This window comes from Sus scrofa, chromosome 4, assembly GCF_000003025.6.
Source record: "Sus scrofa isolate TJ Tabasco breed Duroc chromosome 4, Sscrofa11.1, whole genome shotgun sequence".
In the NCBI taxonomy this organism is placed as follows: Eukaryota; Metazoa; Chordata; class Mammalia; order Artiodactyla; family Suidae; genus Sus; species Sus scrofa.
Genome location: NC_010446.5, coordinates 71040254 through 71055844, shown reverse-complemented (window position 1 = coordinate 71055844; position 15591 = coordinate 71040254). Strand labels below are relative to the sequence as shown.

At 41.8% G+C, this 15591-nt stretch overlaps 1 protein-coding gene across 3 annotated transcripts in view; it reads left to right on the top strand.

The window, feature by feature from the left end:
* The window catches only part of NKAIN3 (sodium/potassium transporting ATPase interacting 3), a 567854-nt gene extending 552655 nt beyond the window's left edge, over positions 1–15199 (top strand). For all 3 annotated transcript variants that reach the window (XR_002343291.1, XM_021089314.1, XM_021089313.1), the window contains one exon: positions 3133–15199. Coding sequence is in view for 2 of the 3 variants with exons in the window: in XM_021089314.1 (XP_020944973.1) it covers positions 3133–3146 (14 nt within the window). In the remaining variant the exon portion in view is untranslated. The remainder of the gene's footprint in view (positions 1–3132) is intronic.

The window sequence follows — 15591 nt, the reverse complement described above, 5'->3', positions numbered from 1 at the left end:
TATATATATATATATATTTATATTATATATATATATATATATGAATGACTGGGTCACTCTGCTGTACAGCAGAAATTGACACAGCATTGTAAGTCAGCTATACTTTAAAATTGAGCTTAAATAAATGAATAAATAAAAACCAATAACTACCAGCCAAGTATTAGTAAACATTCATTTTGGAGTTCCCGTCATGGAGCAGTGGAAACGAATCCAACTACGAATCATTCGTCCTGTCACCCCACCATTTCTTGACCAAGCACCAGAAGACTAATAAAATGACAGCTCACTGGCTCTCTCCTGTTTTCATTAGTCCTTGATTGGCTTTCATGCCTTCACATTCATCTATCCATGTGTCTGTCCCCACGGCACACAGAGGCAAGTGTCTGAAACCTGCTCACGGGATGGCAGGCTCCCTCCTCTCGTTACTATTACAGAGTTCTGTCACCTGAGCATTCCCACAAGTCCCTGGAACGGTGGCACTGACGGACATATTAACTCTGGGGGCTGCCTCAGAGCACAGAGCGTGGCAGCTCTAAAGCATGCAGCACCCTGAGTGTTCCCAAAGGAGAGGCGGCTCCCTGCCTGCCTTAGCACAGAGAGGGTGGCACCTGGGGCTGGTTGCTGTCCTTGACGTTGGAGTGTCTTCCCTTTGTCACTGGCGTGCACAACTTCTTGACCCAGCAAAGGAAACGATTATACCATTTTAGGGATTGGATAAAAACACACCCTAATGGCAGTGTTGATATGGCTTACGCGGTTCTGATTCACCCCTACATTGGTCAGTTCGTGTACCACTGTCCTTGGTAGAAAGAACGAGGCCACCAACCATGCAGCTGCCACATGCAAGAGGGGCTGCCATGACCATGACCAATAGCCAATTATCTGCCCTACACTTCACTGAGGACACAGAGACCCTCTCCTTTGACACAGGACCTCTCGCACTGCCCCCAGAGCCTGGTGGAGCCTGGCGCTCACGCTGCCTCGTGAAGCACATAAATGTTTTTCCCAAACGAGGAAGCTCTTATCCAAACAGTACCGTCCAAGGAAGCTGTCGATTCTCATCTTTCCCAGAATTCTCCAGGTCTCCTGAGCCCTTGGCAGTGACTTCAGTGGCTAGGAAAGATCTGTGCAGTAGTGCGGACATACAAAGCATCCCCCACCCCTGAAAAAATTAATCAGTGTAAGTAAAGGTAACTTCATTTGGCCATTTCCAAGAGAACATGTTAAATACATATTTTTTCATTTTATATTCCCATCAAAAATATGTATAATCCGGGAGTTCCCATAGTGGCTCAGTGGGTTAACCCGACTAGTCTCCATGAGGATGCAGGTTTGATCCCTGGCCTCGCTTAGTGGGTTAAGGATCCGGCATTGCCACAAGCTGTGGCTTAGGTCAAAGATGTGGCTCAGATCTGGTGTTGCCGTGGCTGTGGTGTAGGCTGGCAGCTGCGTCTCTGATTCAACCCCTAACCCAGGAACTTCTGTATGTCGCAAGTGTGGCCATTTAAAAAAAAAAAAAAAAAAAAAGTGTAATCCCCATGTGATGACAGATTCTGAGAAGAAACAAGGCATAAGAAAGAACATACAAGTGACAGAGTAAAGCATGCGGGTGCACGTGCACACATGGAAGAAGTGACACAGAGAGACTTTAAAAAGCAAGAGAAGAGACAATGACAGACCTTTATCAGGAGACACACTTTGAAATAACATCACTACCTTATCATTTGATTTCATTTTTCCTTGAGGGTAAGTACCCTCAGGTTACTGCTAATATATCTACAAATCTGCAAAAAAAAAAAAAAATGTATGTATGATCTTAAGGATCCCCAAACTCAAACTCTTCTACCCAGACTAACTGATCTGTCATTTAAAAAGTGACAACTAGACATTACATGTCTCCAGAGGTGCTGTGATAAGAAGACACAGCTCCACCTCTGAAATATCTTGGACTGAATGTGTCGAAAATACAGGAATAACAGAGTAAAGTAACTCTCACAAGGAAGCAATCAGCCAATCTACAATGTGGGAAACAGTATCATGCAAATGAAAAAAAAAAAAAAAAAGAGGGAAAACTTACTAATTAAAAGTTTTAAGAGATATATGTAGCAGAGTTCCTGTTGTGGCTCAGTGGTAATGAATCTGACTAGTATCCATGAGGAGGTGGGTTCGATCCCTGGCCTTGCTCAGGTGGGTTAAGGATCCAACATTGCTGTGAGCTGTGTTATAGGTCACAGTTGCAGCTTGGATCCACATTGCTGTGGCTGTGGTGAAGGTCGGCAGCTGCAGCTCTGATTCAACCCCTAGCCTGGGAACCTCCATATGCCGTGATGAAGCCCTAAAAAGAGAGAGAGAGCACAATGTGTGTGTAGAGAGAGTGAGAGAGATTTTAGGAAAATTGGTTCAGTGATTATGGGGCTGGCAAGTCCGAAATCTGCAGGGTAGGTCGGCAGGCCAGAGACCCAGAAAGAGGCGATGTAGTGTGTTGAGTCCAAAGGCCATCAGGAGGCAGAATTCCTTCTTCCTCCCTCCAGGGACCATGGTCTTTGCTGTCAAGGATTTCAACTGATTGAACAAGACCCACCCACATTAAGGAAGGAATCCACTTCACTCAAAGTCTATTGATTTAAATGTTAATCTCATCTTGAGAAATACCTTCAGCAGTGACTTTTAGGCTGGTGTTTGACCAAATATCTGGGTACTGTGGCCTGGCCATTTGACATATAAAATTAACCATCACAGGGTGGTGTGAAAGCCAGGCTCAGATGGTCCTTGAGCAACTAAGCAACAGAAGGCTGTAGGAAGGCTAAGGTAGGGGTGTATCTAATCAGTCTGGAGACATAATACTACCCTGTCATCTTTACTCCAGGGCCACTAAAGGCAATAAACACCTTGACATCAGGCCCCAATTGCTGCGCAGTTGGCACTTCTCTCCCAGGAGACCACAGCCCTACCCTCTCGTGTTTACACCTGCCAGCCCCATCCGAAAAGCACCCAGGTGTTCCGCTTCCTAACTGCCATGCAGACAGACAGTACAAGACACGTTCTGATTTTTGAAAAGCCCTGATGAATAGAAAGGAAATTTAGCTTTTAATTTAAAAGTCTTTTCAAGCAACTCATATTTTCTGTTTTTAGGTCGAAATAAATAATGGCACGGACTCTGAAATGCGGCCACTGCACTTGACTTAGGAAGCAAAGCACCGTCAACGGCACTTCCCTGCATCCACATGTCTCACTTCCTTCCAGAGGATGGACCGCGCCTCCCTGCTTTCCCACGCATCACGGAGTTCTCAGGTCACAGCCTCTGTACTATTAGCATTGTTTGCTAGATGAGTTGTAGGTGCTTGGGTGGGTATATTTTTAGTCATTTCCTTCTTATATGAATACTCGCAAATTGTTTTTAATTTTAACAATATTCAATGTGAGGCATGCAAAATGAAAACCATTCTGTGAAAAGCTTCCCCAGTCAATTCGAAGAGAAATGCAGGTTTGTGTTGTTGAGGTGTTAAGTCCCCTTCGATGACTGATGCCTGTGGTTATCCTAGGCCTGATGGAGTTTGCACAGTGGACAGTACCCGGGTTCCTTGGCAGGAAGTTAGATGCAGTGACAACTGATAAATGGGTACAGCTAGTGTGTCGGGCTTTCAGACTGAGTCTGGATCATGTTTTCAACATCACAAGAAAAAAAAGGGAGTCCTCTTTCATTCTCGACTTTCCCAAACCCAGAATAATATCACGGCAATCTCAAAGTTCAGATTCTGACATGACGTCTTGTTCCTCTTGTGTTCTGAAAAATACATATCATTGGCGTGTAAAAGGGTGAAATGACCAGTAGGACATCTTTCCCATTTGGAGGGAATCTTGAGTATCTCTGAGGTTCAGATTTTCTACCCTTTATCACAGTTCTGGCACAGGCAGCAGACCTAACTATACAGCCTGTAGGCTTACGGGGCAGAAATCACAAAAATCTGCAGTCAGGAAGGTTGCTCTTAAAATATTCTGAAGAAGGTATTAAAAGGGCATGGAATTCTCTAGAAGTACTTCTAAAGGAGATATTTAAGTGTTTTGCATCAATTTTTCTTTCTCCTACCCACACCAAGAATCAAGAAATTAATATGGGAAACATAATTTTCCATGGAAAAAAGACTGCCTTGGGAAAAAAAAACAAACCATCAGAGTTTTTTCCATTCATATCTTTCAGTGACTATTTGCCATATCAAAATAAGCGTGGCTCACTTGGGTAACAACCAATATGAGATTTCCCATGAGCCTCAAAATTGTGAATATTCTATTTAATCCAGAAGTTAACCTGAACCACACATCTCTCAGAAATCAGTTTACAAATCATCTAAAATTGTGTGCAAATTTGTGTATGTTTGTTGAGGGGTTTTTTTCCCTGCTTCTTCGTCTTTGAAGACCCTATATTTTTTGAGACTCTGTGAAGAATCAGAATTTATGCAGTAAAGTCTGCCGTGGTTCCTCCCAGTGTGTGATCAACACTGTGAGCTTTCTGGAGGACTGTTTCACTCTTAGCTTCTAGATTTTACCATCAGTCAGCGGACAACCCCTGAATCTCATCACTTCTCATTTCACTGAATAAACCCAAATTCAAATGAAGAGGAACTAACAGGGACCCAGAAGGGCCGATCTAAGCCACCTTGTGTTGAGGTGACCTAAAGCCTACGAGGTTTGATGGTGTATCCAGAGTCCTGCTGTATTCAGAGGGCACAGGCTATAGTGAAAGGAAGGAGAAGCTGGAGGGCAAAACCAGGAGGGGCATGGTCCACCAATGTGGTCTTGGACAGTGTTGGATATCTTGGCCCCGGAGACTTCCTCATCTATAGAGTGAAAGATAATCCCTACCTCCAAAGGGTAAGGCTCACCTGGAAGGATTACCTGGAAATGTCAAAAATACTCTGTAAACTGTGAAGCCCACAATTGATAGAGGTGATGATCCTTGTAATTACACAAAAAGTTGGATCCTGTCTGGAGCTTTTGCTACCCATTCACATGCTGTGCAGAGCCCCTGCAAACCCCAAACTCTTTCAAGTTTTCTAAAAAGTAGCTTGAGGAGTTCCCATAGGGGCGCAGCAGAAACGAATCTGACTAGGAACCATGAGGTTGCGGGTTTGATCCCTGGCCTTGCTCAGTGGGTCAAGGATCCAGCATTGCTGTGAGCTGCGGTGCAGGCCAGCGACTACAGCTCTGATTAGACCCCTAGCCTGAGAACTTCCATATGCCACAGATGCGGCCCTAAAAAGACAATAAATAAATAAATAAATAAATAAATAAAATAAAAAAATTAAAAAGTAGCTTGAAATAACTGCCCATGTTTAAGAGATGAGAAATACTACACACGAAACAGTGCTTCTTAATTTAAAACTAACTTTTATGTTCGAATTCCAAGACGAATGCATATTATTATTATGGATAAGGCTAATAGAGTATTTTAAAAAGTAGAAAATCAGTAAAGACAGAAGAATAAAATTCACATTTAAATAGTTTAAACTGGAGTTCCCATTGTGGCTCAATGGGTTAAGGACCCAACATAGTATCCATGAGGATGTGAGTTCAATCTCTGGCCTTGCTGTGACCTGTGGTGTAGTTTGCAGATGCAGCTCAGATCTGGCTTTGCTGTGACTGTGGCATAGACTGGCAGCTGCAACTCTGATTCAACTCCTAGCCTAGCAAATTCCAGATGTTGCAGCTGCAGCCCTAAAAAGAAATAAAATAAAAAGTTCAAACTAGCATTTCATGCCCCCACCCCACCACACACAAACAAAACTATTCTATTTGTGAACACCTCACAAAATAGTCCCACACTACCTTGTGTTGTTTTGCCTTCATGTAAGTTTGCACATCATTCTGCGATGCACTGCAGAGGCCTAGACCTTGTCTCACTGCAGGTTTGAGGAGGAGACCCTCACATTCGTCATCTTTCTATAGATATTCAATGCAGGGCAACTACTTAAAAGCGATATGTTTTTAGTTTTTCATCTTTCTTCATTTAAATTATAACTGTTTCAATCCTCAATCTCAGCAATTCATAATAATTCTAAAATTCCAAAAAACTTGTCCCTCATCAGAAACAAGGCAACTAGGTCTCCCTCCCGCCCCCCACTTGGCTCCTCCCTGCCTCTCCTCTTCCTGGCCAGTCTTTAGAGGTTCTGCTTCCTTAAGGCAAGAGATGAAGCATAGGCTTGTGCAGTAGGACTCGGCAGCCACCTCTCGATCGGGGTGATACCAACGCAGTACTGTCGAGCTTGCTGCCTCTTAAAAGTGAACATTTTTGAGTTTGCAGCTTTTGCCTCCTGTGGTAGGCACTCTGCGCTGTACCCATGTGTCATGCAGCAGGGCTTTCGACAAAGACATGTTCACTGTATCTACATTCTTGCCAAATCTTGGCTTCTCTGTGTGCAAGTGTGTGTGTTGTCAGAGCAAGGGAAAATGACCATGTATTTTTAACCTGCACTCACTTGTTAGAATATCTGCATCCAAAGAGAGATAGTCTAGCTCTAGATTCAAGCACTATCCTCAGAAGTGGTCCAGGGAAAGCTGGAAACAGTACACCCACTGCCCATTGGCCCCTAGCACTGACCGGGATGTAAGGGAAGGTGAAAACCAGGTGTTTTTCCCTCTTTTAACCACCTTGGCATTGCGTCTTGTGACCCTTGGCCAGCCCTGCTCTAGGAAATGTCTTCCGTGTTGCATCAGTGACTTATCCTCGCTTTAGTGTCTTCTGCTTCTGTTGTGCAAAGTTATAGGCAGCTGGGGTGGTTTCCGCTTTACCTTTTGTTTCAGCTTCTGGTCATGTTTCAAAGCAGCAAAAGTTAAGCAGAGGAATCACTGGAGGCAGAGGGGTGCGGGTAATTACTGAATTCCCAAGGGACAGAATACATATCAGGATATGGAACAGCCTAAATCAAGAGAAAGCTCAACCACCTCTTAGGAAAAGCTCTGAGCTGGTACATCCACAAGCATCCTAGCCTCCCACCTGCTTACAACATGAGGGTATAAGTCTTTGGAACAAAAGCTTGTGTCCATGTTACTCTGGCCTTTGAGGCTGTTCTCTTGTCTTAAAGATAACTTGACATCTTGCCTAGCAAAATACTGACGTCTTTCTTTTTTCCTCCAGAAAAAATATAAGCCCTAGTATTTCCTATAGACCTAACTCAGGGAGGCAACCAGCTTCAAGAGGCTGGATCTAACATAATATAACAAGGCTGCCATCTGGTTCACTTAATGAAGGGGACACTCATGATTGAGAAGCATTCCTCTTCAGCAGCAGCAGCTAAAATATACACTGCAAATCTGGAGACAACCAACATGACTCTGCTAAATTGAGAAGCAAGTAAAAACCAAAATTGCTCTTTTCAATCTTTGCAAATGAGAAAGGAATCTTGCCAGAAATAAACAGATCTTCATTTCATACCTAATTTAAAAATTTATAGTATCTCAAAATGTGGATTCACTATGGAGTAAACATTCTGGCTAATTATTTCTCCAAGGAACTACTCGCTTATCATTCCTGAGTTACTTTGGTACGTAACTAGGAGAACTTTTACAGTTGATTAGAATAGAATTCAAATGTTCCAACTTGACCTTTTGGCCCAAGTTCGTAGCTGCTTTCAACAAATCACTGAATTAAGTAGAAAACAATACCAATAATTGATCTTTTGAAACTTAGAAACCTTGAATGTCTGTTTTTCTTGTTTTCTTCCCATTTAGTAGCAATCTGTAACTTTTGCTGGAAAGTCTCTCTATGAACCCTCTTCAATATTCATGATAAGTAGGCCCACAACTCATGGATGTTATGCCCAAAAGTTGAGCTGATAATCACTGCTCACGTAGCTGCATAGTGTGTAATGCAGAAAGAGAGCATAGGTGTTTCAAATATTAGAAGAATGTATTTATTAATAAAGAATTCTTGGGAGCTCCCACTATGGCTCAGTGGGTTAAGAACCAGACATAGTAGCCATAAAGATGTGGGTTGGATCCGTGGCCTCACTCAGTGGGTTAAGGATCCAGCATTGCTGCATAGGTCACATACAAGGCTTTGATCCCACGTTGCTGTGGCTGTGGTGTAGGCCAGCAGCTACAGCTCCAATTCTACCCCTGGTCTGGGAACTTCCATATGCTGCCAGTATGGCCCTAAAAAAAAAATTGGTGTCAGGTGAAAAATGAAATCATCTTGCTCAGATTTACAAGCATATCAAGGACAAAAATCACATTAGATACTAAACATTTTTTAATGAAATATTCAGAGAATCCAAAATATGCTTTGGCCTGAACTAGAGAACTGAATTAAGTAAAAAGAAGAAGGAGAAATAAGACAGGAAGGAAAGAATGGAGGGAGGAAAGGTGAAAATAAATAGAAAGAAGGGGAAGAGAGAGAGAATTCAAATTTGAAAGTTTACCTAATTTGGATTTGGACATATCAATCCTTAACTCGCTATTTTTGTTTCTTTGAGTGACTAAAAACATTGGATCATTTTTCATTTAGGGCATGCTTTTCCTTTACTCTCCAAAGTTAAGTTTTTTAAAACAGTTTGAAGACACCAATAATCTAGTTATTTTCATGGACTTACTTTGGTAGACAACCTTGTCAGTCTATATTAGTTAGTCTGTATTAGATGAGGGTTACCTGGAAGTGACAGAAAGAAAAATGACTGTAGCTTAAATAAGATACAGGTCTATATCTCTTCATATTTCAAAATTCTGGAGATAGCAGAGAACTGGACTTGGGTTCCCTAGAGACAAGGACCCAGGATCCTTTTCTTTCGTTGCTTCATCATGTGTTCTGCCATGATGCAAGATGACTGCCAAAGTTCCAGCCATTGCTTTTGTATTCCAGCTAAAAAGGAGGGGAAAGGGAAAGAGAAGTGTGCTTCTTTCATTTAAGGATGTGTCTCACAAGTTGCACACACACTATTTGGTTAACTCCCAATTTAGCTGCAAGGAAATCTGAAAATTGTAGTCTTTATTCTTGGTGGCTTTGTCTCTGTCTAAAGTTTAGAGGCTTCATTTCTTAGTAAGGAAGGGAAATGTATATTGAAGAATGCTTAGCAGTCTCTGCCACACAGTTCAAACTAGTTGGCATGATTTTGGGGGATAATGTTTTCATTTACTTTAATTATAATACATTATAGAAATAAAGCTCTTCAATATTGTGAGAAATTAATTATCAACCCTGTGAAATGAGAACTTCTACCTCATCTTTCTGCCTTCTTAGAAAAAAAAAATCTGTGGCACAAGACCCTTTCATAATTCTGCAGAGTATATTTTAACTTTCCTTTCTGGAAATTGAATTCAAAATTCAAGAACCAGTCTCATATTGCTTGGTTCCCACTGTTCTGCTACAAAAGTACATTAATTCTTCTACAGTCATAACTCTTCAACTCTTATTTTGGCAGCACCTTTTCTGCTGAATTGATTAGTAGTGTCGTGATTTTCTTTTCATTCAGTTCAACAAAAACGTAATGGACAGTGATGCTTAGGGAGGTGGGAAAGGACATTCAAGTGAAAAGGATACAGTCCTTCCTTTTCTGCTAGTTTTCTCTCAGTAAGTTAGGCTTGTGTTTCCTTTATCGTGTTTCTTGAAGACCATAATATTGGCTAGAGCTGAATGCATCTGTGGGAAACTGGCTCCAAGAGCCCCCATGGAAACCCAACCTCTCCATGCTCACCTCCCTTAAATAAATGATGCCAGTGATGACAAGGGCCACCCTCCCCGCCACACCCCATATCTGTATGCTGTTCAAACCCAAGGATACAGGAAAACCATGGGTGATGGGGAGGGCAGGGTGTATTTTAAACTACTTGACAGTCTAAGAAAAAATACAATTGAGGGAAATCATAAGATGTTTTTGTAATTAGATTTTATCATCTCTTTCTCCTAGGCGGTGTGTGTGTGTGTGTGTGGAGAGAGAGAGAGAGACAGAGAGAGAGACAGACAGAGACGCAGAGACAGAAACCTCCCAGGTACTATTCATGAAACAATAGTCCAGGAAGTGATTTCCATCCTGGGGAAGTATTGGTTACAGTCTTCTTACACCTTGTGCCAGCAAGTCTGGCAGCTGACATTGATAATGGAGATAAGATTGGTGACTTACTCATGTTGTACACACCCATCTGCATACGAATGCCAATAAGCACATCCTTTTCTACATAATCACGCTGTTAAAAGGCGCCATGTGACCCATTTCCCTGAAGGATAAGTAACATGAGATTATTTGAGGGAGTGGGAGTTTAGAGGAGGTGTTCTGGGACAGTGTTCTTCCTCTGCCAGTTCAGGTAACCGTGAAGGGACCTCAGCAATTGGTTTGCTTGGTTCAGGGATTGATGGCACTGCTAGCTCAGAGGCTTGTCCACATTTCATCGGGGTTGCTAGGCAGGTTCTCAGATAAGCCTTCTTTCCTCTACCTTTGGGGGTCATCAGCTGTCACAAGGCCAGCCTGCCAGGCCTTGGCTGTCGTCTGCAATTAACAATTTTTTTCACCTGGGTTCCTATGGGTATCTCCTCCCCCTCTCCCTGCCCTATGCCTGGATCCAAACATCAGGAAGTTCCATCCAGAGGGCTTACTGCTTAAAGTCACAGTGTCTTCTTGGGACAAAAAAAAAAAAAAAAAAGCTGCTCTAGCACAGGTTTGGGCCCTGATCTGGGAACTTCTGCCTGCTGCTGGCTCTGCCTCAAAAAAAAGAAAAAAAGAAAAAAAGAAAAGTACAGTCCTGCCTGCTTTCTTCTTTCTTTGCTCACGATTGAATCATTCCTTCTGCCCCAATCAGCCTTCTCATGCTTTTGTGTCAGACAGCAGATAGTTAAACAGCGAGGTAACAGTCTCTTTGAAAGACTTTTGTTCCTGAGGAAGTGATTTTGTAAGTAATTGCTTCGAGTCACTTTTAACGGCATCATGTAGTTTCATTTCTTTTAAATCTTTATTTTTTAAGGGAATTGCGCTTTCCCACTTCCGGTGTTTTAAATCTATTTTAAACCTAAGATAGCAGTCTTTGAATGCAGTTTTACAAAATAATTTACTTGGGTCACCTATATAATACCCTCATCACTGCAGTTATTCCTACTGTCCTCGGATCACGATGGTATAAATGGAATATTCTAGGTGTGAGCAGTAATTAGCTTTCTGGTCCCTTCATCATAACTTGCATTGTGTTGTACAGACTTCTGTTGGCAATGTCCAGGGATTTTATTCTAAACTGTCACATTTAACCCATGTATTCAACCTGTAAGTATTTAGGTTCTTCTCTGCCTTTTCATTTTGCCACCACTCTGAATCAGAAAATTAGTTTCCTGTGGAAAACATTTTAAAGCAAAATATATGGAGCACCAAATTAAATAATGTTAGAGTTAATTCCATTTTACTTATTATTTTTTGAACCACTTGTTTAGTGAGGTGAATTAAGGAAAAAATCAATTGATTGATCTTTGGATTTTTTTTTTAACATCACAGAGAAGAGCCGTGGATTACCGGAACTCAAATATCTAAAGTTCACCAAGAAATCGAAATTGCTTGGCCCTCTGGAAAGTTCTTTCTGTGCTCCTGGGCTTGCTAGGACTGCTCTAAAATCTTTGTCAAGAAGGAAGTTTCGGGGGAGGGTGGAGGACTTCTGATCCTGTGATATTCTTTCCTCTTTTGTTTCAGGGCCCATGGCCATCACCCTCTTGACTTTATTCTGCCTGGTCTTCATATTCCCATAGCTCTAAATATGGGACTGCATGATAAGTAAAACCTCTTAAGAAAGTGGAGCATTTGCACTACATTTCCCTGAAAATCTAAGATGCCATAGGCTAGAGGCTCACAGCACAGGGGATCATCAGCCTCAGTGATAACTGTAATAAGGCTACGTCTCATTTTCTGGGAAAGACAGATTTTCCAGTTTCCTCCTGTATAACTCAAAGGAAGTTTGAGTGTTAGCACCTCAAAATACTTCTAAATCCTCAGGAGGAAAATGTGAAGCAAAAAATATCTATTTCCTAAAGCAAAATGCCTATTTTATTCTTTTTCCGAATAATGAAGTTATTTCTTATCCCATGGTAGAAATGTATAGGTGAGAACTCCCGCTGAGAACTTCTTGATCTGAAAACCTAAGGAACTTGTGCCATTCTAGGCAAAAAGACAAGAAAACATTGTCTTCTTAGTTGTGCTTACCTTTCACATTTTTCTGAGAGCTGCTTCCTGGCAACCTTACCCATAACAGAACTAAGAACCAAGAACAAACAGAGAAAGTCTTTGACTATCCCAATAAATGTTACAAAACCCATGCTCTGACGTTCCCCTAGTGGCTCAGAAGGTAAAGAACCCGACTGGTATCCATGAGGTGGCAGGTTCGATCCCTGGCCTTGCTCAGTGGGTTAAGGATCCAGCATTCTCGTGAGCTGTGGTGCAGGTCGCAGACAAAGCTCAGATCCTGTGTTGCTGTAACTGTGGTCTAGGCGGGCATCTGGAGCTCTGATTCGACACCTGGCCTGGGAACTTCCATATGCTGTGGGTGTGGACATAAAAAGCAAAAAAATCAAAAATAAAAAGACAAAAAAAAACATACTCTGATACTCCTGAGTTTTTCCAAAGGAAAGTTCTTCAACCCTTTGTTTAAATCCTACTTACTCTTAATTTACACATAATTCTAATTACCTTAATGACATTGTTTTCGATCACATGACAGACTGCAAGCAGAAAATTAGGGAAATAGACATTGCATAAAACAAGTAGAAATACTTACAATAACTTAACATGCTTTCCCTAATGAAAAGAACAGCGATAGAGCAGTTCCCATGTGGCACAGCAGGTTAGGGATCTGGCATTGTCACCGCTGTGACTCTGGCTGCTGCTGTAGTGAGGGTTCGATCCCTGGCCCCAGGAACTTCCCCATGCTGTGAGTTCAGCCAAAAAAAAAAAAGAGACAGAAAACGACTATAAAATTCTATAGCACAGTTGTCTGGAGACATTTAAAATAAGAATGAAAATACTTTAGTAGAGTTTGTGGACAACACTTTATTCCTTCAAAGAATAGCACTGCATTCATACAATCATAAATTCAAATCATCGATAAAAATAGTTATTGTAAATTAGGAACAGGAACCCCTTAATCAAGATACTTTCATCTGTCCTTAATTGTATTATTGATTTTTATTTAAATTAGGCACTTGATCATCTACTGGAAAATCTTTCAAATAACCATACAGATCTTCAATTTGAATGGAAATCCTTTAAATGTGGCCTTGCTGTGCCTGTGTAACCTGCACGACTTTATATTTTGGCCCTGTGGTGAATATGGTCTTCTTAAATAACTAGGTGGTGATTCTGGAAAACACCATAAAAAATGGTTAAAATAAAGATGCTCAGGTATTTAAGAGGTTAAATATCAGTAATACCAAGACATTCCCTAAATATTCAGAATAGGAGCCATGTTCTAGTGAGACACTCTCTGGGCAGGGGTAGATTTTCAAGACTGGGGGCCTTGGTGTTAGTGCTCTAGAATTTTCCCCTTCGATAAATTTTCTTCCAACTTGTAACTGCAAAATTATCTCTTCTAGCAAAATGCCCTGATATTTTTCAGTTGCAAACATATCAAAGTCCTGGGATGTTCCACGGACAGGGGAGGCCTTTGCCAAAAGTACAACCATAGATAGCATGCTTTTTCCACGGTAAGCGTGTCCCTCCTCCTCCAGTCACCAAAACATGCCGGCACCTCCATGCCCTATCACCCCTCTGCAAAAGGAACTAGCTTCTCTCTTGACACTAGCAGCTTTGAGCAACCTGGGATGGGTAGTCACTTCTTCATTCATCGAGAAGTCTGATTTGTACTTTAATGTGTGAAACTGACAATGCCCAGAAGATACTACTGGTCTTGAAGTTGCTCTGCGCAGTAGCGACTGTTCCAGCGTACACCAGCCACATGGAGGAGACAGAATTAAAGACCTCCTGCAAGCCACACCGTGTGCTCATGCCCCCTGGTGGCTGCTGCTTCTTCCTTTCAAAACACCCTGCTGAGCACCTGCTGGGCATGAGGCCTTAGCAGGACTAGAGATGTGATGGGAAATCATACCCGAGTTTGCCCACAAGGAGCTCACAGTCCAGTTGTGAAGAGGAGTATTAACAGAGCCAGACACTGGTGGGACAGGCTGGGGCTGTCCTTTCTCTGGATTCTGGGTCCCAGCAACCTCAGGAGGAAGGAGAGGCTGTAGGTCTCCCTACCATACAGCAAATCCTTAGTGAGCATCTACTTTGCACCAGAAGCTGGGGGGAGGGCGAGGGGTGTGTGTGAAAAAAAAAAACAAATCAAATATACATCTTTGCCTTGAGAAGTTTACAAAAGAAACCCTAGTAGCGTTCGGGGGGGGTGGGGGGGTCAATACATTGCTTTCCTTAGGTTTAGCCTGTAGAAATGACACCTGTTCATTTTACCATAACTGAGGCCTCCCGAGGCCAGAGGCAGCCCCATTCATCCCACCAGACCTAGGCTGTCTCTTCTGTTGCGACTCTGGCTGAAAGAAAAGATGGACAGAACGAGCCCCCTACTGCTCAGGACTGGAACTACAAATGCCAGAACTGTGATGACCCATCACAGATGAACCATAGCAAGTCTGAAAGGCCTCTGAATTCACATCAAAGCTCCCCACAATCAAATCAGTCATGGCCACGACTCACTCAAGTGATATCAGCAGACCTTTTCTTGTTCCAACTGTGGTGATCTGAGAGTGGTGCCACAGGGCTGGGTTTGAAGGGTTAATGTTTAAATAAAAACCAGAGGCAACAAATAAGGGGACAGCGTAAAGGAACAAAAGCAATGCTGAAAGCAGTTTTCATGCAGCTGGCATAGTTGCAGAGATGACATAACATGCAACTGTTTCTTTGATATTGTTTCTGACAAACTCAACATTGTTATCCTTATTTATTACTGAAAGCAGGATAGCAGTATTTAAATTGTGGGAGCAGCTCTAACTCTCTAGGTTGCTGTGACCAACAGAATGAAAGTTAGTTTGTTCTCACGTTTGTAACGGCAACTCTGCCATCTCTTGGAAAATGCTGGAAGTACCTAGAGCATTTCACAATATTTCAAAGGCAAGGATCTGCTGGTAAGAAGACAGATGAAAAGGACATTGCCTGTCTATTTCTATATGATGTTTTTAACCTTTAACATTTGTACCAGCAAACGTCACTAAAAAAAAAAAAAAAAAAAAAAAAAACTTAGTCTTGAACAATTCTTAGAATGCCTGCCAACCATACGTGTCTCAATCTCGACACTGCAGCTTAATGTAAAAATCTTGAATAATATTTTGTACCAACATGAATTTCTACTGCCCCTAACACTGTGTAGTGACTTCACTGTATATTCTTTTCTACAGATATTTGAGCTACCAGGTGAATCAACTGAAAAAGTCAAATTCTGTTAGGAACATCCTATATGATGTTGGTAGCCTGTAAAAAACAAATGTCTTTTTTTTATACAAACCGGTAACAAGACTTGTTTCCACAATTCCTTTTTACATTTTTTGTGCATATAATACCTGTATATTATACTCATATGCTAAAGTGACCAGAAAGTGTTATTTAATAGAAACTGCATACCTTTTTTTAT